Source organism: Ciconia boyciana, chromosome 8 (genome assembly GCF_034638445.1).
Source record: "Ciconia boyciana chromosome 8, ASM3463844v1, whole genome shotgun sequence".
Classification (NCBI taxonomy): Eukaryota; Metazoa; Chordata; class Aves; order Ciconiiformes; family Ciconiidae; genus Ciconia; species Ciconia boyciana.
Genome location: NC_132941.1, coordinates 13,730,423 through 13,754,340, shown reverse-complemented (window position 1 = coordinate 13,754,340; position 23,918 = coordinate 13,730,423). Strand labels below are relative to the sequence as shown.

Sequence of the window (23,918 nt, the reverse complement as noted above, 5' to 3'; positions counted from 1 at the left end):
AGGAATAATTTGGGAAAAGTCCGTGCATGAACATCTAAAGCAACAGGTAAAATGTTATTAGTGAATGACATACGATGTTCTTAAAACAGCAGAGAGCTTGTATGAGCTGCAGAATGACAGTACATGTATAAAGGAGGGATTTTTACTACGCGGTCTCATTTACTGCTTGCATCACAGCTTCGGGGAACGCAGCTGACGAGAATCTTGATACCTGGAAAAGGTGATGTGCAATTCGTTTGCCGTTTAAAAGTATGCCGTGACTAACGGCAGAGGCAGCCGAGGGCTGTCCCAGGCCTTCCCCTCTGGAAACGCTCGCAGCCGCCTCCCCGTCCCGCCCGGCTTTGCTGGGAGGGGGCGACGCGCCCCCGAGGTGCCCAGCCCAGCTGCGGGAGGGGGCGGCCGGGCTGCCCGGGCCGCGGTCCCGGGCTCGGCGGCGCTCCCTCCCCTCGCCCCCGGCCCCTGCCTCGTCCCTTCCCCCGCCCCGCTCGGCTCGGCTCGGCTCGGCTCCGCGCCCCGTCCCTCCGCTCCGGCGGCTCCCGGCCCGCCGCCACTCCCCTCCGCCCCGCCAGCGTCCCGCGGCGCCGGGAGGCATAAATCCCTCCCCGCCGGCGGCGGCCCGCCCGTCCGCAGCCGGCCCGCGGCGATGGAGGCGGCGGGCGGCCGGGCGCTGCGGTGCCTGCTGGCCGCCGTGGGGCTGCTCTCGGCGCTCAGCGCCGCCGGGACGCTCTTCCTGCTGGCGCAGTGGCGGGAGCTGGGCGCGGCGCTGCGGGAGCTGGAGGCGGCGCGGCCCGGCGCGGCCGCCGGCCCCGGGCGGGACCTGCTGGGCGCCGCCGGCCCCGGCCCGGCGCCCCCCGCGGCCGCCCGCAGCAAGCGGAGCCGTCGCGGGGAGCGCGCCCACGGACACGTGCGCGCCGAGAACGAGGAGATGCTCATGATGATGACCTACTCCATGGTGCCGGTAGGGCGGCGGCGCCCGGCCCGGCCCGGCCCGTCCCGGCGGGGCTGGGGGCGGGCACCCGCCCTGGGGCCCTGCCCGCCCTGGGGCCCTGCTCGCCCTGGGGCCCTGCCCACGGAAGGCTCCTGCTGGGGCGAGGCCGGCGGGGCGCCCGCCGGGGGTCTCCGGCGGCCTGCGCAGGGCCGGGGCGCGGGTGGGAGGGTGGGGACCCGGCCCCGGGGCTGGGGGCCTTGCGGGTGGTCGAGCTGAGGCTTGTCCCAGCTTCGGCCCGCTGAGTCCGCTGGACGTGCGGCGCGGACGTTCGCGCTGCGTTGCCAGGCCTGGCCCACTCTTGCTGCCGCAGGGGTCGTGCAGCGCCAGAATACCTCCTGGATGCTTCGGGCAGCGTAGCGCCTGAGAAGCAGTAGGTGCCTGCTGCCGTCTGCGAGTGCTGAGGGCTTGAGGGTTGATGGGCCGCATGGCTCACAGGCTGTGATTAAACTTCTACAACGACAGTTACATAGACCAATGGAGTGAAGTCGTTTTAGTAGCGTGGATTTAGTGAAACCTCAAAAATTTAGTTGTGATAAGAAGTCAGCCTTCCAGTTTCCAAGGTTGCAGATTTCTAAATCTCTGCACCACTAACGGAACCCCCCATGTGTTTTCTGCCGTTCAGCATCTCGACATGAGGTACTGGATATTATTTTACCATCACATTTCTTTGAAATTGATCGTGCCCTTTCAGTACCTTTTAAATTTAAGGTAGTACTTGATGGGTCAGAAGAGGAGAACTGTATGTCCTTTTAGTGAAAAGATTATCCTTGCTCCGTAGGAGCTTGAGTCACATAGTCGAAAAATTATGCAGGTCATATAGTTGAAAAATTTTGAATAGGTTGAAAAAGTTTGAAAAGTTCCAAGTCAGAAGAAACACAAGAAAAATATTACTGTTGAAGGAACCTCAGTGGAAATTCTGTCCCAGTAAGGATTGCAGGCCTAGGCCCAAAAAAAGCGGAAAAGGCTGACTCAAGCTCTTACTGATTGTAACTAATATTACGGGTTTAAAAAATTACTTACAGAAAGTACCTTTTTGGTAATGTTCCGCTGGCATTTTTACTCATAAACCATTGCAATGGTGATTTTACAGTGATAACATCTCCATTAATATTGGAGCAAATGAGACCGTAGAGCATAGGTGTTCGTAGCATAGAGTTTTGATAATGCAGTTGGTTGGGGGTTTAGAATAAATAATTATTATTTTTTTAGCTAAGGACATTTAAGTCTTGTGCTTTGAATTTAGAATTTGCAGCACAAAACTTACAATTCAAAGAATATCTTTTTTTATTGAGACACAAAACTGAAAGTTATTGGATATTCAGTTCTAGTTTCTAATTCCACTTACCAAAGTAGCAGCATTTTTCACTGGACCCTGTGCATCTTATGGGAGCATTTAATTTCCTGAAGTCTTAAAATCATATGGTTTTGTACTCAAAATGGTCTTAAAAATAACATGAATAATACATATTTCAACTCTTTGGCAATTCAGAAAAAAAATTAATTGTTACTTTAGGTCAAAGTGGAATGTAAATCATTATGTTTTGGAACCATAATTCTCAAGTGACGGTTACTGAGCAGGGTTATTTCAAATCGGAAAATTTAAATTACTTTCTAGATACATATACAAAAAGATTGGAAAAAACCAGTATGTTTTCTTTAGATTTTTTTTTTTAATCAGGTCATGTTAAAAAATTTGCTGCCCCACTGAAATATTTTTGTGTGCAGTATCTAAGCTTTTCATCAAACATTTAGTCAAAACTTTTTCCTGTTTCTTTTAAGAAATCACCTTTGTGTTTGGCAGCTACAGCTCATTTTGTTCCATCCAAAGAGCCACTTCTTTGAGTCTAAGGGATCCACAAATAAAATTATGAGAGAAAACATTCATATCCTGACAGGGATTGAATGCTATTAATGCCATTTAGTGTTAGATGCTCAGGTGTCCATCGTTAGTGGCAGCTGGATGTCTAGATAATTTTGACAGTGGCAATTAAATACGCTACTCTGCTGTCATTAGGTAGCGCATACGGATTAAAGGAATTTTATTGCCCTCTCCAAGGAGCACCGAGTGGCACGGTGTGTATTGTAATAGCGTGTGGCGAGACTGTTCATTGTGCAGCTCCTCCATTTAAATCAGCACTGTGACTACTGCTGTGTGCGATGTGCTTCATGTAAATGCATGTATCCTGCAGGGAATTGCTTGGGGGGGTTTTGTGCCTTTTTGTTCTTACAAAATTTCCATCAAATATTTTTCATTCTGGCTGCTGCTCAGAAGAGTGTGTAACTGTGTGCAGACCCACTTGCTCAAGGGGAAAAAGCCCTTAGAAAAATTTTTCAAGCACCCCCCCTCCCACTCCTGCATTTTTGTATTTTGTATCTAACTCCCACTAATGTAATATGAAGAGTTGAACGCTTTTGTAGCATGAGACAAAGTTCCCTACAGTTGGTGAGATGATCCCTACTCCATTGACGGGCCTTAGAACGATGTTCCAGCCTCTGTTGAATGTGGGCCCTGAATGGAGGTTTTGCCTGAGCAGGATCTCTCTTGTAGTGGAGGCAGAGATTTCTGCAGAGCGGTACTACAGTTATTAATACCCGACTGCTCTACACAGCCACTGGTCAGGGGAGATCTGTTGTGGTCACTGTTCAAGAATCTTTGAAGCAACTTTAGGCATCAAAAGTCATATTTTAGCTTTGATAGCGTGAGTGTATTTTTGGTTCTGTGCCTTTTGTTTATTTACTTCTGTATTTTTATATATATATATATATGTATTTTGTAAGAGAATAAAAACAGGAAATTGGCAAATCTGCTGCTGTAGAAAGACTGATGAGAGGGTAACAGTCCAATAAGTTTTTGAGCAGTAAGTTTGAAAGTGAGATTTAAGATAGTGCAAGAGGTGGTGGCTTATGGATATCTAATTATCTGAGTAGCTGCTTCATAGTTTAGGGTCTCTTCTTTTCTTTTTTCACCCTTTTTTAATGAGGAAACTAAGCTTTTAGCATTTAAATAAGATACTTTTATCTGTAGCTTTTCTTCATGGCAAAGGTGATGCTGGCTGATTGGGTGACTGGTGTACTCATCTTTCATAGTTAAGCTGGAGGTTCTGTTGCAGGCTGTTTGCTATTACACACTCACTTCTTGAGTGCCATGCTTTTTTAATTGTCACCTGAATTGCACTGACTGGTAAAAATAATGCTGCTGAGATAATCGGGGGGCCCCAAAACAAGTTGTAATCACTTCAGCAACCTCAACAAATTTAATTTTGTAAATTAAAATGCAGTTTGAATTAGAGCACACATGGACAATGTGGATTTTGCAAATTACAGGGTAGAAGCCAAATGTTTTTGAGGGGTGTGAGGGGAGAGAGAACAAGCAAATTCTGATATTCAAAACCAGTTAGCTCTTCTCACCTAATTTAAATTGAGTCTAAAACTTCTGAATATAAGAGCTGTTCCAGTACAGTCTGGAATCCAGTAAATTCTCAGTATGTATCTGACAGAATTGAAATCCATAGTCAAATAGGTTTTGATTTTGCACCAAAAGAATACTTGCCATCAAAATAATTGTCCTTTATATGAGTCTATTATATTTGTCACTTTAAGCTAATGATGCATTAATTTTAAAAGTAAGGAAAAAGTAAGACAGTGGCAAATAACCTTGCTAGGGTTAAACATCAGTCTGCCTTTCAGATTGACTTGCACTTGTTTGTTCTGTCTTTCGGGACTAGTGCGTTCCATTATTTGTAAATAGAGTAATTGGACAAAGATGAATACATGTGCAACTCTGGATAAATATGTTCATAAATTAGCATATATTGCACAGCCCTAAAATAATAATCTTTTTCTTTTCTGACTATAAACATTAGACTTTCTGATAAAGAGTTGAGGCACTTTCCAGTGCTCATGTTCATAATATTCTCATTTCTGCTGGATGTTTTGATGAGTTGCAAAACATTTTAGAGTGTTGACTTTCAGCATGCAGGACATGTAACGTGCATGTTTGCCCAGCCAAAACCCATGTATTTTGTAAAGATGACTTTTTAATTGATAAATTTTAGTCTACTCTAAATTAAAAGCATCTGTATGAATGTCTCTTCTAGCCTGGTGTTTATAAAAGCCTGTCATTATTGGGATGCAGTATTCTGAATGGATGAAGGTCCATTCCAAATTTGCACATCTTGGTTATTCCAAGATAAGAAATCGCTTACTTGGAACATAGGTCATCTTTCTTGCTGGATGTGCTATGTTGGAAAAGTATCCATCATTTGATACGAATATAAAATAAAATTGAATGTAATTTTTCTTGGCTGATGTTGGCTTTTAATACCTTCCACTGATAGAGTCAATGGATGGACAACCACACATGTTTTACAGTAATGTGTGAACTTTAATGCCTAAATAATGTATGGAGTTGTCTGCCCAATATTTTCGTCATGTTTTCAGTAAGGTTTAAAATGAGGTATATTGAACAGATTCCTATGAGAGAATCACTGCCTGAAGAGATGGATGGTGTCACAATCTTAAGGTAGTTCTAAATAGTTTATTCTTATAAGCGCAGAGTGGACAGTTGTATCTTTGTTTTTGGAATTACTTTGGTAGGCAAAGTAAACTAGATACTTTTATGGCGTGCATTGTTTTCAACTTTACTTTCTTTGCAATGTTAGGTCCGAGTGATGGTGGATTTATGTAACAGCACAAAAGGGATATGCTTAACAGGTATGTTTACTGCCTTCAGCGTTATACCTGTGTTACCTTCAGGAATACAGAATTACAGTGTTTTCAAAGAACTTGACATCAATGACTACGTCAAAGAACTATGCTATTTATCAGAATTTACATATCAATTGGGTTATTTATTTAAAAAAATAATAGGTGCTACTTTGGGACTTATCTGTACCTACTTACTATAAATTCTGGAATTTAAGGAGCTCAGTTGATGTTACTTGGAGCTATTTCTTTCCCATGTAATTTCATAAGCAAATCTTATAGGCTTGGGTGTTTAAAATACTAGTTGAGGTTTAGTCGTGGTATTTTTGTGTATGTCCCCCCACTTCAAGGCTAACATGGGATGAACATAAAGGGTGTAGAAACTTGCTTCCATTGTTGTAACTACTGTGGAGTAGTGGGACTTAGATGAGCAACGTGTTTGCCTCCCCTGCATTGGACCACGGTAACAGGATGTTGGGTCTCACATGTTACCAGTGAGGAGGTGGAACAGCTGATGGCTGGGTCAAGAGAAGATATGAGAAGTTTCTATGTGTTTTGGTGAAGAGAATGTCAGGTAGTAGCCAATTTAAGGGCCATGGTCCAGCTTTGAAGTCTATAACAGACTGAGTCATGTGTTCTTTCTGGAAATGAGAAGACTGGAAATGAGCCACTTCTTAGGAGTTTAAGAAAATGCTTCACTTGCTGTCTGGTTTGTATTTTCAAATGGCTATAAGATCCATCTGGCTCAACTGATTACAACATAAATGAGAATTACCATAGTACACACAGATGTTAAATACTGCTTCTGAAATTGTGGATCAGTTCTGATTGCAACTGAGGCTGAACCACAGACAACCTAAAAGTTTGCTTCTTTGGGCTCCAGACTTCTGAATTCATGCTACTTGGTGCCCCTGCACCTTTTTGCTCTCTTGACACTATTACATTTTGTCTCTGTTACTGGCTTTCTCTGCTATAGGCCTTTGACATTTGCTGCTTTTCAAGCACCTTTCATATTTATCTTATGCTTATACAAGGATAATCAAGATCCTCAGTTTTTGAGATGAGGAAATAACTGAACGCACTAATGGGCGTAACATTGTAGTGTGGAAAAAATGGTCATTTACTGGAAAATTGGCAGAAAGATGTTAACTGATGTTACTGCCTGTACTGATTAACAGGGATAATTGCTGTAATGGTATTATAAAATGGTTTTCACTTTACTCATAATGCTTTCTAATTAATGGTGAAAATTGTCATCTTTAGGGAACTCTAGTAATTACTGTTATTTTCTGTTGTAGAGAGTTTTGTTGAAACAAGACAGTACTTTGTTGGCTGGATAAAAATGTTCACAGAACTAATTTGGTTCTTTAATTGCAGCTACCACCTTTCTTTGTATTCTCCTAACCTGCTTTTCCTGTTTGTTTTTTGTGTTTGGTTTGTTTTATTTTTAAATGTGTATTGGGGATCACATAAGATAAATCTTGTTACAGAAACATTTTCTGGTTTACTCTTGCTTTACTCTTGCCTGCTATGCTTTCTTCTCATTAAGGGCCCTATACTTGAACTAAGTCAGAGAGAGACAGACAGATTTTATTGTATTACATGTTGCTGAATAACTGAAGCAAGTCCAATTTTAATACCAGCCAGGTTCTGTGGGGAGCTTGGTCCAGTCTGGAGAACAATTACATGTGAAAAGCCTGATTTGTGATTTAGATGTAGTTAATAGGAATGACAAGACTTTTTTTTTTTTTTCCTATTTAAATAGTCTGAATCCTGAACTGCAATGAAATATCAGTAGAACACAGAGAAGTAGAGCATGTATTTTTAATGTGTGTTTTGAACAGGATTTGTAATTGTGACATTCATCAGTACTGTAAAGCTATTCTTCTTCTACTATAACAGGATCTTGGAGAACACTTCTATAAAGGAAACGTAATGATTGTTAGATGCCTTGCATCCATGGCGTTGTAAAGGCACCCAAGCCCCTGACAGTGAGGTCGCATTGTAGAGGTGGTTGTTTGTCAAACCTTTATCAACTGAAATTTGCAAAAAGCAAAACGTATGTTATATGTAATTGCTTTTAAGGATACTCTTTCAGTTAGTCCAAGTTTCTGCTAATGCTCAAATCGTTATTTATAATACAGAGCAGTTAAATCCATAGGTGTTCATTTTGAAATTTGAGGGGCTTTCCTCCCGTTTTACTGTTCTGATCTAATGCTAATCAATTCAATTTGCAATTGATTTTTGTTTTCTTGCTAGGTTAAACTCACCATTTCTTCTTTCTTGTGTTCTTTTGCTTGTTCTTGTTGTAGGCCCCCCGGGTCCCCCAGGTAAGATACTTGGACAATTGCATAACATTTTTGGGTAATTGAAACAGTTGCTGGTACAAAATGTTGAAATGTAGAATGTATCTTTTATAGACTAGTCTTCCTTTGCTAATTCAAACAAGGGAGGGTTGAATGACTGCCTGCCTTTATAATTTTTATATTTAGGTCAACTCATGCCCCTTCTGAGAAGGGGGAGGTATTAGCCATTATACTTTTCTAGTGGAGGGAATAGAATAGTTTCACGTTTGCTAAAACATATTTGATCAAAACCAGATGGACTTAAGAGTGTTTAAGAAGCATTTAGCTGAAGAGATGAGATTATATATATATATATAAAAGTAAACTGATATTATAATTTAACACTAAAAACATCTCTTTAAAAATGTTGGTTACTGATTCCTCCTACCTCCCCCATAACTTTTCCTCCTTTCTTATTTAATTCTCTCTTTCTGCTCTGACTCATGTGGTTGCTAGGCTGTATGAATGGTTACTTGCTTTCTTTCTGTGCTTCTTTAGCTGTGGGTCTGCTTAGAATAATTCTCTGTATCAGAAAAGTATCAGGTACTTTTTGTTTGTGGGGGTTCAAATGGCGACGAAGAGGGAGTGATGTCTTCTGTATCAACCAGTCATGGTTTGGCACTACAGTATTCTGGACAAGTAGGTAAATGCTTTTCTTGTGTTAGATTAGTCTGGCCGATATCATAAGCAACATTAAAGCTTATGTGGCTTGTGGAAGATGTTATAGTCACTGTCAAATTCAGAAACAGGATGGGTTCAAATTCAGAAACAAGATAAGTTCCACTGTGTGTGTCCTTGAAGTCGAATCCAAAAGACTGATCTGTGCTGGCCTTAATGCAAAATGTGTGCAGTATTCCAGTATTCATTTCAGTCCGTTTCCTTATGCTAAGGCCAGGGCAAACAAGCACCTTACCTTTAAGTTTGGTTTCATAGTTTTTTGTTTGTTTTATTGTGGTTGGGTGGTTTTTGTTTGTATTGTTTGCTTTGGTTTGGTGGTAGGTTTTTTGTTGGTGGTTTGTGGTGTGGGGTTTGTTGGTTGGTTGGTTTTTTGTGTTGTTTTTTGTGTTTTTTTTGTTTTTTTTTGTTTTTTTTTGAGGAGGATACTCTATTGGCATGGAGAACATAATGGCCAATTATTGGATTTTGTATGTCTAAGGATTATATATACACACACACATATAAACATACTATATGTACACAGAGTAGATTTAAGGATAAATTGCATTTAACAGTGAAAATTCAGTTATGCTGTTTGGTTTGTTCAGGGCCTCCTGGACTTGATGGATTGCCTGGCTACAACGGATCAGATGGAGTCCCAGGTATACCAGGACAAAAGGGAGAACCAGGAATAAATGGAAAAAGAGGAAAAATAGGTATATTTATTTTTTTGGTGGTTGTTTAAAAAAGAAATCCTTTCTTACTGTTATATTCAGATGTAGTTACTTTTAGACCTTTGTACAGGGAGAAGGGTTTCAGTGTTTACAAAGAAGTTGCATGTTAACAGAATTCTGTAGCAATCATTGTCTTATGCTAAGCTTTGGTAGATTACTTCAGACTTACTCCACAGTGAGGAAGATGGTATACATACACTATAGAATATTGCAAATTAAAGCTATTGAATGCATTTAATTGAATCTCAGTATTCTGAAGTTGCTAGTAAATGCTGTTATTGTAAGAATATTTCCATTCCCTCAACCTGCCAACATAATGGCCCTTTGACTTCAGATGTCTTAAAAAAAGAAAGCCCGAGTTTGGGGGTGGAAGTTGTTATATATTACCACAGTTTTGGTTCCAGATTCATAATAACTATGGCAGGAGAAGTATATTTCCATATTTTTCCTCTTTTCTGTATTGTCCATTTAAGTTGGAAACTCTTGGAACGGCTTTTTTTTAGTCTCAGATAAACTTTGTAATGCAGTAGGGTCTCTAGGTACTGTTTTAATGTAGCTGACACAGATAGAGCAGCTCTGCTAAATAGTCCATAGGCTTTGTGTAGCCCACAAGCAATTTTCCACGCTGGTCGAGGAAACTATTTGGCCTAACGTACTGATTTCACCACGACATGTTTCTTCTAAGAACAGAGAGAACCAGCAGCAGAAGTGCTGTTCTCTTTTAGCTGTCCAGCTCATCAGCACGTGGGGAGATGGGACAGGGCAAAGGCTGACTGCAGAGAACAGCAGTAGGCCTGGCATGCTAGATTCAACAGGTCACCGCGCAGGAGCTGAACTGGCAGGTAGGCAGTTACTGTGCTCAGAGCCTGTAAACTACTGTGAAGTTGTAAAGCAGTAATTGGCTTACCTACTGACTTATCTGATGCACAATAGCTATGTGCAAGCGCTGGTGGATAATTGGTGCCTTCAAGGCAGAGAGAGAAAGCAGCAGGTTGTGCATGGTAGGAGGGTAAGGAGACAAAAGGGCATCAGAATGGTAGAATTGAGAGGGGGTAGAGAAGAGGAGGGGTATGTTGATGAGTAGACAGGCTGATGTTAGCAGGTTGGTATTTATAGTGGTCCATCTACTATTCTGGATTTTGCACCTAGCCATGTGGGCTTGCTGGCAGGTACAAGTGGAACAATTGTCTATTATATCTTGAGACACTACATGGTCTGTCACTTTAGTATCTCAATGAATTTTTAAAATTGGAAATGAAAATGAGAACCAGTCTTCAGAGAGTCGGGTAGCAATTGTGCCAAAGACACATTTCAGGTTTCACCCCAAAACTGTAATTCTGTTTCTGATTTCACAAAATCAATTTAAATAGTAAAACCACAAGCAGAAAAACAAGCATTTTCTTCTCAAGTATTAACAAATGCGTAATTTATTTGAAACCTATGCCTGCAAGAACACTGACATTTCTATTTGTACAACTGTTATGTTTCTCTCTCCCAAAGCAAGAAAATACTGCCACAAAAGTAGAGGGTGCAAGGTTTTGATGTGTCTGTTGTACAAACACACCATTGTTTTCCTTACTGCAAAACTAAATCACACAGGACAAAGGAATATCTTGTTAAATATGTTACTTTACTACACGATCAAGCGCAAAAAGTATGTGGACTGATCATGTTTCTAACGTGTAGAGGGAGGGTTATAGCAGCCATGTGAAAATGTTACTAGGTAGCTGTATCTATGCTCTGTTGGGACAGTGGAAAATGTTAAAAATGTGATATGTGTTGTAATGTTAGTGCATAACTACTTTAAGAAAAAGTCTAGAAGGACCATGAAAATGCCCTTCTTTAATGCCTTACAAATGTGAAATAAATATATTACTTCACGTCTCTCCTTAGTATCCCTCCTTACCCAGAAATTCTCCAGCCAGTGTTAATGAGGCCCAGGTCTGTATTTTTCAAGTTCAAAACTCAGAGATCACTAGGTAAAGAATGTATTATTTGCACCAAAAGGATTGTAGACCATTTCCCTGCATATTAGGTTACAACGTTGTTTTGAAATCAGAACAAATTACAGCTACCCAGTTTAATACAGGTGAAAACAACAACTAGAGTGAATGCCTTTCGTATTGAAAAAATGTATTGATTGATGCTTAATACTGGAACAATGTTCTTGGTACTGAAATGCTTTTTATTTCTAGGTGTACCAGGACCAAAAGGGGATCAAGGACAGAAAGGAGAACCTGGAGAAATGGGTTTACCTGGCAAGGATGGTATGCCAGGAGGAAAAGGCGCAAGAGGAGCAAAGGGTGAAAAGGGGGATGCCAACAATGATGTGATATTAGAAGGTAGGAAGAAGTGCTCTTAGGAGCTTTCTTGCAACAGTGTACTTGACAGAAAAAGATATACTCTGCTTCTGAAGCATGAATGTGATCTGCAAGAGTAGGACCAACCATGTTCTCTACAGTGAAGTCTGAGTATTGCTCTGCCCAGGAGATTATGTTCTCTTTTTAATGCAAGTCTTCACAAAAACTTTTTGCTTGGGCTTTGGGTTGAGATGTACATGAATTCCACCCTTTTCGGTACACTTCCAGGCAGTTGACCTCCTCCTGGTCTTTCTTGCAGTGTAGATTTATTTTTCTATTAGAAAATGAGGGACAGATTTCCACTCAGGAATACATGAAGCAGCCACAAATATAAGCTGTGTACAATTATAGCACTGTAGCCTCTGAAGTTGAAGTCTTAGAATACAGAAAGTAAAAGGCAACTGTGCTTTATAACTCTCTAATGTGCCTGTAATCCAAACAGATAAATTGCATTGATGTCCTACAAGTTGTGAAGTTCTGTACGGTTCACCTTCTAACAAACAGCATCCCAGTGCGTTTATTGCACCACATTTCTGTATGCAGAAACCTCTTAAGAAGAGAGAGGCTGTTTTAGAGATCTCTCAAAGTCCATCATGTGGACAGGTACAGTTCTCTACAGGTTACCTGTTGCTGACAGGGCCTGTGACATTGTACTCTGTTTTGTACTTAGGTGCAAAAGGCGAACCTGGACCGCCAGGGCCCCCTGGCCCACCTGGACCCCCAGGGCCTCCAGGAAAACGTAAAGGTAAAGGTAAAGGTAAAGCACAGCTTCAGGAGAACATATACAGCAGCAAATGCACAGGTTAGTTCTTTCCAGCATTCTTTTTAGTATTATAAACAGGTTCAAGATTAAACTCATTGTTCCAAGTCTCACAAAACAGTAAGCATGTGTTTAATTTTGCTGGCATCAGTAAAACTGCACAAACTTAAAGCTGAGCATGTGCTTAGGTGTTTTGCTGAAATATAATTTGGATAAGGCAGCAAGCTATCTCCACTATAATATTAGTCTTTTAATTGTGCTAAGCTAATGCTCAGGCAAAGTATTTACATGTGGTGTTTTCTGTTAGATGGGGTATATTTGGAAAGTAAGAGAAATGCAGTTGAAATTTTTAGCTTTTAAATGCTGAATTTTAATTTTACATGTAAGTATAACAGCTGTTAACCAGCCTACATTTCACTGTATTCTACAAAATGAAATTGCTTGGTCATTGGCAGAACTGAAGCAAGCTTGAACCAGCTAAGACTTTTAAAAGCTGGAGGAATACAAAAGGATTCTCAGAGACTTTGTGTCCATTTGAATATGTAAGTTTTGGAGCAGGGTGATCTTGAGTTCTTTTCCATTGTTGCTATTTATCATTATTGTATCCTGAATGACAGGTGGATCGTGAATCCCTTTTCTTTCCTTTACTGTGGCTGTGTTGGTGAGATATATGGCTAATTCTGATATTCAGAAAGGAAAAATTAAAGACAGAGTAGACTCCCTTCAAACTGTGGCTGCAAATGGCACAGTAGATACTGTTAGAATCAAATTATGAGTATCCAGACTGCCAGGTCATAGACTGTATGCTGAAGTGTAGCAGCTGCTACACTTTTTTTTTTTTAAGTCACTGGTTAGGGTGCTGACATAATTAACAGTTTGCCATGAGATATCTCTGGTGTGATTTTCAGGTGTGCTGGATACCAGAAAATCCTCATGGATTGAACATGATATTGTGGGTTGTGGAAAAATCATGTCAGTGTTTCATGTCACAACTTCTATCCATGTTTTAGAAGATCTTTTTCTCAAATAGATTAAAGTTGTGCATCAGATAAAATCCACGTGTGTGTATGCATGTGTTCATGTGTGTTTTTTAATGAGTAAAGCGCTGCCTCTGCTGTGTGGAGCACATCTAGAGAAAGTTAATTGGGATATATCTCCTCCTCCAGCAGGTGGCTGGTTGGAAGTATTCTGCTGTCTTAAACAGTGTATTTTGTAAATGCATTGACAGATGTAGTGTACTGAGCATATTTTTCCATGCCTGAAGTTTATATGGGTTTACATGTATTAATAATAGCTAAATACTTTGTGGAATAAAGTGTTGGTGTCAACGTGACACCAAAGACTATATTAATATTCTAGAAACCTTCTATAGTAAACAAATTTCTTACTATATTTTTACACATATTTATATTTATAATAGAAAAATTTCATTTGAAACTGGATTTTTCAGATAGGCTTGAATTTCTTTTTGCATGTTTGAGTGGGAATAGCTTCTAAGAGGTTAACAGGGACATTGAGACTCTCTGTGAAAAGTATTTGCAACTTTTGTAATCAATTTTATTTTCAACAGCATTGAAAAGAAAATGTAATATCTGTTATTTTTGATCTCTCTAATGCTCTAAACAATTCTGTTTTGAATTAGAAGTATTAAATGAGGGTTTTATTTTTCTAATGCTTTTCAGTGCAAGTTCAGGCACATGGGGGCGGGGGGAGTGTGTGTGGTTGGGAAGGCTGGTGCTTGAAAATCAAGGATGTTCTTACTCATTTTGTTGTGAAAATCAGCAGCCATGTTTTAAAGTTTTTCAAGATGGATGTCTGAAGTTGCTGGACTTTTGAAAATTTTGGCCAAGAATTTTTATCATACATTCCTGAAAATTCTCTTTCAAAAAAAATCTGGTTTTGAGACTTGCATTTCAAATAATTTCTACATACTGGAAGAGGAGAGCCTTTTTTTGGCCAGTGCAGAATTAGCAGTAGAAGATGAGAAGAGCTGGTGGTTTGGATGCTCAGGACCATGGGTTCTACAAGCATTGTGGTATTGTGATAACTGGAAAATTTTGGTTCAAGGTATTAGCTGATTATGGAAAGCAAAGAGAAGCTGGTGCAAGAACAGCATTGTATTTCTAGCTTACTCCAGCTTGAGAATGGAAGCAAACTTTTGGGTTTGGGTCCATATACTGGATCTGGGTGTCCTTGTCTCTTACCCCTGGATAGTATTGCATTCGAGATGGTTGTGACTTTCAGTGACTGTTGCTACCCCTACAGTTCTGGGATGAATTTTCCTCCCAGCTGAGATGCCTGTTTTCAGGGAGGTCAGAGTGATCCTATAAAAGAATAGCAAAGGATGTCTCAGTTGCTAATCTTTCACATTTCTGGAAAAGAAGAGTGCTATCTGTGACAGAGTTTGGTAAAGTGGGGTTTCTTTTGTAATTGGGAATGTAGTTTCTTGATAGGCATACCAAAAAGGAATAGCACAAGAACTTCATGCAGTTATTAAGTGTGAAACAAGCAGAGCAATTTGTATGTCTCACCATTAATAGGGTGATACATTTTTATGTCACCATCATTCTGCACAGTTTGCTGAGATGAAAAATCTTTTTTAAATTATTATTATAAATGCTATTAACCAGTGAATATTTAATACTGGGTGGAACATATATCAATTATTTTGGCCTCTTATTTTTAATATAGCATGTAATTGTAATTGTAGTAGCATGTAAGAACCTCAATCGGGAGATTCTGGGTATTGAAATATGAGAACAGCGCCCAAAGAGCCTCCTTACAATGGAAAGTAGATAGCTGGAGCAGAAATCTCATCCTATTTGAAATTCAGAAATACATGAACTGTTGTACAGGATATAATTGGACCATTTACTCAGGTAGCCTCTTTTCAAGTGTTGAAACAGCTTATCCTCCAAAGCACTTCAGTCTATCTGATGGATTTCTGATGGATTTTAAATCCCAGTGTGCAAATGGGAGTTATACTCAAATAACTCTGCAAAGATGAGATCTTCCTCAGTGAGCATTTATGGTTTATGAGTCTGTAGGCTGTGAGATCTTATTACCAAAATTCAAAGAATAAACCAGATTTTGTAATTAAATATTCATATCCCTTTGAAGAAAAGAGAATACACATGCTGATTTACAACTGTAATTAACTTATTACATAAGAATACAAGAATGTTTTCTTTAAATTAGATTTTGAATCAGGTAAAACTTTATTTCTTTAAGAGAAGAGAAGAATTAGTTGGAAGCTCAGGTGTATTTGTTCTCAATGGTACTGTTAGCTAATTATAAAAGAAACAAAACATCCCTGCTCCACACTCCCTCACTCCATCTTTCCCACCCTCCCCAGACAGACCAAATCAATAGTTTTAATGTCTTGTAAACTTCATTAATTCTCACCCAGAATATTTCATGATAGTAATCAGTAGGATATTTGTCTTTTTTGATGGAAAGAAAGCAGTGAACATTTCACCTAAGTCTCTGATTGAAAACTATCTTTTTAATCTTAGTTGCTCTCTGTTTCATTCAGCTGAAAGTCCTCAGAGAGTATCGCAAATATCCTGAAATGCAAATAGTACACTCAGCTTCACTACAAACACTGACCTGGTCCCTGACTATTCTATAGTCTTAGATAAACTACTGTATAGGGAACTGCTCATTCAGTTAACTGTATCTATTAGACTCAGCAAAAGAAGATTAACTGGTGCATTGCAACTTATAATTTCTGCTGACTGGGTTCCTTTTTTGAGATATTTCAACAATATTTTGAGATCAGAAGCTGGAAAGGCATCTAGAAGGATTTCTAGATTCTAGCTATAGGCATTCATCTTCCCATGGTTGGATTGACTGTTAATGCCTTATTTTGGAGATATGCTGTGATCACTTACAAACTTTCAATGTCATATCACCAAATGTCCTAGATAAGTGGGTGAGAGAAATATGTGTTGTTCTTGCTCTATCTTGGAGTAGTTTCCTTCTGCATGAACAAAGAGAGGATATAACCTAAAAGAGAAAACAACAATGCAGTATAATCTGTCCTGTCTTTCCTGAATGTCACAGTACCCTTTCAGCATTACTTTATAGTTATTTCATATTTTTGCTATTTTTCTCATTTAAACTTCATCACAGCCCTGTAAATCCCGGAAATATATTGGAAGGCAACAACAAAAAAGCATGTCCAAAAGAATTTTCAGCGTGCATGTCAAGCCGTGTGAAATGTGTAAGGAGATGAACGTTAAGAATGGAATTAGAAAACAAGGCTACAATGAAATCAGGATATCTTCAGCAAAGAGCTGAGAACTGTTCTCTGTGGTTATTCATGCTAAACAAACTGAAATGTGTTGCATTGTTTTAAAGGCAAAAGAGGTATCTGGGTTTATAGAAAAAGGTCCATAAATAATTTCAATCAGGCATTTTTTAACAGTAAATGCTAAGAGAAAGCCCAACCAGTTACTCTTTAAATGGTTGAGGGGTGGGGAAAAATGTTTCCAGCTGTTTATTTGTTTCTAATGCGAACCATTTCTATGTGTGTAAGGAATATAGTGTATAATTTCCCTTAGTCTTTCATATTGCTTCTTTAATGGCATGGATGACTGACCTGCATTCTTATGCATTATCTGCTCAGTGTATGTGTTAGTACTTCATTACTGTCTTGGGCATTAACAGCAGGAGCAAAACTTCCAGTGTTGCCTACAGAATACACCCCCTCTGCTGGTGTGTGTAGATTTTGGGCATGAAGCTTTTGAGTTTAGCCATCACTCATTCCCAAGAAAGCATTTTTGGTATTACTGCTAAATCAGCCAGCTGCCAGATATCTCAGTTGTCTAAAGTTATCTAAGGAAAAGGGCAACTCTGTCTTTCTAAGCACCTACTCAGAAATTCACAGCTAAGGAATTAAATCTGTTGAGCAAAATTAGTTACTCCTCAAAGCTGACTGTCAGCCTGACAACTTAAAGGAAACAAACCAGCACGAACTCTTCATTTCCTTCGCAGAATTGAGAGCAAGTCTTTTTTAATCTCATTTTTTTGACCAGACTAACCTAAGCTTTTTTCCCCAGATGAAACAAAATCCCAGTTATCATTCCTTTATTTTAGTGGAGTCACTGATGTGCACATCTGTCATGTCAAATATAGAAAAATGACATGTTTTACCCTTTCTCTCTCAACTCTAGGTGAGACATGTGCTGTACCGAATGATGATACCCTGGCTGGAAAAGCTGAAGACAGAACTCCTGGTCCTTCAAAAAAAGCTGGTAACCTGCTACAGAGTGTGACTAACTGCTGCTTACTGTTTTAATGTCACAGATAATGGACATGTGCTTTTTCTCTACTAGAATGTGTCATAACATCTGTAGGAAGTCCTGTTCACTTTGTCAGTGTGCAGCAAACATTTGGAACTTGGATGCGGGAACCTGCAAATATAAGCGATGAAAGGATTTGGCTTACCATGCATTTTTCAGGTATACTAGTAGTACTCACTGATCAAAAATCAGGTGTTATACTAACATTGCTTTCTTAATTCCTTCAACCTAAACTAATATTTCTAATCAAGTATGATGGGTTTTTTTACCCACATCTTTTTCAGAATATTTTCTGCATTGCCTGTATAATACTTGACTATACATATGGTTATAGACATTTGTAGTATCTTTAGACATTTTCAGAGTCAACATCAGATTTTGATGATAGTGAGGATTTTAGGGTTTTATAACCAATCCAAGTTTAAATGCCTGTTGTTCATGCCTTTTTATTCTTTCCTTTCAAAAGTTTCCTATGGCTTTACTTCTAAATTGTACTACTTTACTTTACTACTAAATTGTAGCTAGGAGTTTTGCCTTTTCATTTAGCTAGGCATGAAAATTAATCAGATGCTGCATGAGCTACATTTAGTGCAGGAAAATTTCCAGGACCTAAGTGGAAAAAGGAAATATTTTCTGTATATTTACCAACTGTGTTCAGAATTAGGGCCCATTAGGTCTGTGGGAAGCAGGCCCTTGAACACCACCTCTATAGATTTTTTTGGTGTTTGTCTCGATTATTTTATCACGTTCCGGCAAGTTGAATCACTACTGAAAACACAAATAGAATTGTTGTCTGTCAGATATTTGCTTGAGATTGACTTTCAGCAGAGATTGAATTTTAGGGTAGAGATTTCAAAATTAGATGAACCAAATGATAGTCCTTTTCTTCATGTTTTCCCCTTTGTTTAGGAAACTCTATAAAAGAATATGAGAATTCCAATGCCTTGCTGAATGACAGCTACAGGATCATTAACATCACAGGATTCTTTTATGGATGTGGTCATGCAGTACAAAACAATCATCTGTACTATCAAAAGGGAGGAACCAATGTCATTCTGAAGTAAGTCAAACATAGTTGGCTTAAGGCAAGTGATGTTATGGAAGGAGGAGCATTGGCTTAGAGTGACAGAGGTGAACCTCAGAAAAGCAGACCACTTTCCTTGTACCATTCTATGTTTCTTTTTGGTCCTGTCTAGAATAGGAAGAATGGAGGAATGGTTCAGAATTCTTCCCAGAACAGAACAACTAATTCTTTCCAATCTGTAACTAGAATGCGGGCCACCGGCCTTCTATCTGTGTGTGCAGATGCTGTGGGAGGAGACGAACTGGGAGGGTAGTCCAGATCCATTACTCTGCTGTGACAGTCAGTTCTTTAAGTATTGTTCAGCTCCGTGTCTAAGTGGTTAACTTGAGTAGTTCCTACATGATAGGACAACTGGGCCTCCAGGTTAACAAGATGCCATGTGCAGAGGTGACAACAGATATTTCTTTTGGCTATCCTGGGGTCCAGCAGGTTTCTATTATACATTACATTGCTGTGAGTGTTCTTGTACTTGGATTCTTTGCTGTGTTCATAATTGTGAGAAAGAAATGGGAACTAAGGAATTTGTGGGTCAGAAAAAAGTATTTGATTTAAAGTAAGCTATGCATCTACATGCATCAGAATAAGAATTGGTTCAGCTTGCAGTATGGGGGACACAGATTAGTGGTTATATGATTGTAGCTAACTTCTGGAACTTGGCTTTCCAGAGCTGCTTGCTGGGTTGATGCACATGCTTTGCTCTCGGATAGCACTGTTCTTAGCTGGTAGGGGTTCAGTTAATGCTGCTAGTGCAGAAGAATGCACTAAGGCACCAGCTGAGGACATGGCGACCTAGTGAATTGCACATTCCATTGTGGAGGAGTGGCTCCACTGTTTGATTTCCTTGTAATAAGAAGTTCCTACTACTCTCCCAATGTATCTCCCTGAATTGGAACTGGGAATTACGTCTCTCTTCAGTTTCTAGAGGACAGAGACAGACAATACAAATCAAAAACAAAATCTCATCTTGTGGGAAGAGCCAAAGACAGACAGTCCAAGGGCAAGTGAAAGATTGCATCTGCTTTCAAGTTCTCTTACATGACTCTGATGTTTGAGCCAAGAACATTACTATACTTTGATGTCTATTCCCAAGCAGGTGTGAGTGCTGCCTTCCTATATTCATTTGGATGCCAAAGAATGTGAGCAAGCTGCTTGGATTCTATAATATTTATTCTGCCAAAGACAAGCCCACTTTCTGGCAACCTCCTTTAAATATCTTTAGGGCTTTTTGTTTATACAACTGTAAAAGACCATCTCTGTCTAAGCAATACACAGTGATAGGACAGAGGTTCCTCATCTTTGCCTGGGTACCGGGAATTGGGAAATGCCTTCACATACAGATGAACACAAGCTCTTCATGGAATTTTTAAAACCTCTCTAAGAAGTTGCTGACAGATGGCCTTTCTGTTCAGTTATTCCCTCTAAGATTATTTACCTTCAGCACAGACAGAATGAGGCACTATGAATTCTGTGACGGTGAAGTCCTTGATTTTGGGCTGCAGAAAAGCTTCTGGGAGTTTTTGTACTGATTTAATGGAAAGAACAGGTGAGGTCCTGGTTGGTTCATTTTGCAAATGTTGAAAAAAATATTTAAAAGGAGTTTCCTGTCATATTTAAAAGCTGGTAAAACTAGGTTTGTCTGACCTTTGGCAGGTTTTCTCATGATGGTCAGATCCCTGACATTATGATTGCCTCATCCTTTCTTGTTTCATAACATGCTTTCCCACCTCTGTTATTTTTGGTTGACTGCATTCACCTTAGCGATCAGAAAAGTGTTTGTAGATTGAGTTCCCTGCGGTTGATGAAAATATTACACTATATCTTGTCATTTACCCCAAGGTGCCAGGAGCTTAAGGAATTTCTGAACCATTTGGAGTTCTAGGCTAGACTGTCCTTGACTGGGGGAACGGAAGAGAACCTCAGGAATGAAACCTCACTTTTCTGCTCCCTTCAGGATTTTCACATAAAAGAGGAAAAGACAGGGTGTTCTGTGTTGCAGATCTTGCACATTTCTAATGAATCTTGAGATGCTTTTTATTTTGTTGGCTCTTTGTAGAAAAAAATCCTGAAGAAAATCTGCATTTCTATGTGACTATTCTTGCTAAGGGCTGTCCTTCTAGCCCTTGCCCTTGCATGAGGTTATTTACAAACGTTGAAGCAACTAACAAGATTAACTAGGTTGACACACTTTTCTCAGAAATCTTCTCCAGCCTTGAAGCCTTTTTTTTTTTTATTGCACATACAGGCTGCTGGAATACGGAGTTGCTGCAGACATAAGTTTTACAAAAGCTGAGGGGAATCATCTAGTTAGTCATTCTTGACTTTTCTTAGGATGATTTTTTCAGTATATGCTATCAACGCCTCTTCCACAGAAAAATTATTCTTCCAGTATTTTTCCTTCTATTGTAAGTTCCTGGATCTAAAATGTTCCTGTCATTAAGCCTGTCTTTTCAGAAAACTTGAACTGTAGCAGATTCCTGTATTAAATAATGTTTTTCCTTTATTTGAGGAACGGAGCCATACAGTTAGATAGAAGTCAGACAATGAAATGTGCTTCATTACAGAAGGCATTACTTAAAAGGATAAAGCATACTCTCTCTGCCTTTGCACTGTGTTATTCAGTGATTAAATGCTAACTGCAAATGTGTCTTGATAGTAACTGATTACCCTCTTAAACTAGTAGAGGAACTCCATTTAGCTGCTCAATGCTGCTGTCCTCAGATTATCATCCTATTAAGGAATTTCAAGGAATAAAAACAATTTTATAGATCAGAGATGAGACATTCAGGCTGTCCTGTTGGGGGCCAGCATGAGGTCAGAATGTTGGCTCTGCAAAAGTAGAATTTTTATTCCTTTGATGTTTACTTGAGCAAATCACTGCATTATCTGAACTGTTTTCAAAAGAGGAACTCTAAGACTAGGTGAACCTGCCCAGAATTCATGCTGGTTTGGTCAATCACATTTTCTCCCTTTAGTTCCCACCTAGTAGAAAGCAAACTTCTGTACAGATCTCACTTTACAAGTTTGGGCCTTCACCTGGTATCTAATTCTATTTCATACCCATTCCTTTTAGTTGCTTCTTTCATCCTAGTGATAATAAAGCTCATAGACTAAATAAAGTGAAATCTACAAAGCGAGTTCATGTTCCTGTGCACCTTTTAGATTGGTTATTACTTTAGAATTTTCTCCTAGTGTTTTGGAAGGTGCTTTGAGTGGAGTACTTCATCTTAAAAGACATCAGAATGGTCCTTGAACTCAAGTATTTTCAACAATGCTTCTGTCAGTAATAATGCACTCTGAATTGACTGAACCAACCAGTGTGTATAAAAATGAATTTTTAACACAACATACTGAAAACTTTATCTCATTTCAGACTGGGGCTTGATAAAGCATCGTTGGGCACACTGCTAATTGAAAATGCCTTATATCATGGTCGTAACTACCTGTTTGCTAACTCGAAGACGTATTTCAACGTAGCAGTGGATGAGAAGGGTCTTTGGATTATATATGCCTCAAGCACTGACGAAAATATAATAGTAGCACATATTGATGAAGAAACATTTTCAGTCATTCGGCATATCAATACTACATATCCTAAGTCCAAGGCTGGTAATGCATTCATAGCATGTGGCATTATGTATGTTACTGATACTAAGGATATGACAGTAAGTTTTGCTTTTGATTTATTGAAAGAGAAGCAGATTGATGCAAGGTTTGAGTTACGGTCTTCACAGTCTGTTCTTGCTATGCTTTCATACAGTCTAAGAGATAAGAATTTGTATACATGGGAGAATGGAAGCTTAATGGTATACCCTGTACATTTTGCCAGATGAATATATGTTAAAATGTCATGTATGGCAGCCATGTTTGATTAAATAGATTATATAAAGCTATATGATATACATATGGGGGTCTCTTCACTTGGTATAATATTCTGTTCATTGATGGTGGTTTGTGAGTGTGCATAAAAGGGAGATTAGGCACCTTTGTATAAACACACTTCAATTATACAGGCCATTCTCATCTTTTTAAAAGAATAGCTGCTCAGTATTGCAGCTGGCACACAGTTAGCACAGACTTGCTTTTCTTTTTCCCCTGTTATTCAGCTGATAATTATATCTAATGTACATTGGTTATTCTGTGGTCATGTGCTCAGCAGAGACTATTTATAACTTTCAGTTGCAATCATGTTATCTGCAATCATTTTCTAGTCAGTGATTATGGTCTAATATAAATGTCTAAATAATGAACTTTTGTGTGCAAATACCTTTGTCATTTTCACTTAATCCTTTCCACTGATTTTCTGTGAACATTTTTTTTGGACAAAGATATACAGCTGTTAAAAATAATGGGGATGGAAATAGTTGTTTAAATAGAAAAAAAGCAGAAAGCTTCAAATTTGACAAGTCCAGTCAACTGTTACATATTCAAAAGCAAAATCCAGCCCAAGTACAAGGAAAATGGGAATAATGGCATTATTGAATATACATGAAATCGTATTTCGTAAATGGAGTGTGGAAAGAAATGCGGTATAAAATCAAAGAAAAGATGTAAAATTTATGATTAAAATTCCCTTTTTAACAGTGTTTGAGTTGCTTGTGTTGCTGCAGACTCTTCCTTGCCCCTCACTGCCATGTAAACTATACCACTATAACTTGCTTATAACTATACTTAGTTATAGTAAGGTATATTTCTAAAAAAAATTTTCCCCACGTTCATCTGTACAAGTGAAATCATAAAATGAAGCATATACTTTTTTGCTGCTATTCTTAGAAAAATAAAGTAGCTGGAGCAGGAATGTGTGTATTCATCATAGTGCTTAGTGACTTAATTTGTTGTTAATCTTAATTCAGAGATTGCCCACTTGCATTCAAATTTTTGACAGCTAGACATGAGAAATAATAGGAACTTTTCGATTTTAATTTTGTTCAGGTATTTCAGATTTCTAAATTTAACATTGAAACATAAATCCCTACTGTTGCT

General features: G+C 39.2%; 2 protein-coding genes across 4 annotated transcripts in view; one reads left to right on the top strand and one right to left on the bottom strand.

Annotated features, from left to right (window-relative positions):
• The first annotated feature begins 407 nt into the window (after positions 1-407).
• Positions 408-23,860, top strand: GLDN (gliomedin). 2 transcript variants are annotated; one of them, XM_072869196.1, is made up of 10 exons: positions 408-958; positions 5,650-5,701; positions 8,005-8,022; positions 9,303-9,410; positions 11,624-11,770; positions 12,459-12,590; positions 17,726-17,806; positions 17,888-18,013; positions 18,764-18,914; positions 22,309-23,859. In XM_072869196.1, exons 1-10 carry the CDS (start codon positions 644-646, stop codon positions 22,766-22,768), a joined length of 1,590 nt encoding a protein of 529 aa, XP_072725297.1. In that variant the 5' UTR covers positions 408-643; the 3' UTR covers positions 22,769-23,859. The 2 variants fall into 2 exon arrangements, with proteins under 2 accessions (XP_072725297.1, XP_072725298.1); XM_072869197.1 differs by lacking the exon at positions 408-958 and adding an exon at positions 1,414-1,624 and having other exon boundaries at positions 22,309-23,860.
• Positions 1,411-23,918, bottom strand: part of DMXL2 (Dmx like 2) — an 80,778-nt gene continuing 58,270 nt past the window's right edge. Inside the window, exon 45 of one of the 2 annotated variants that reach the window (XR_012043693.1) lies at positions 1,411-1,438. The gene's annotated coding sequence lies outside the window, so the exon portion shown is untranslated. Of the gene's footprint in view, positions 1,439-15,768; positions 16,557-23,918 lie in introns of those variants that run through there. The other variant, XR_012043692.1, reaches the window with a different exon arrangement.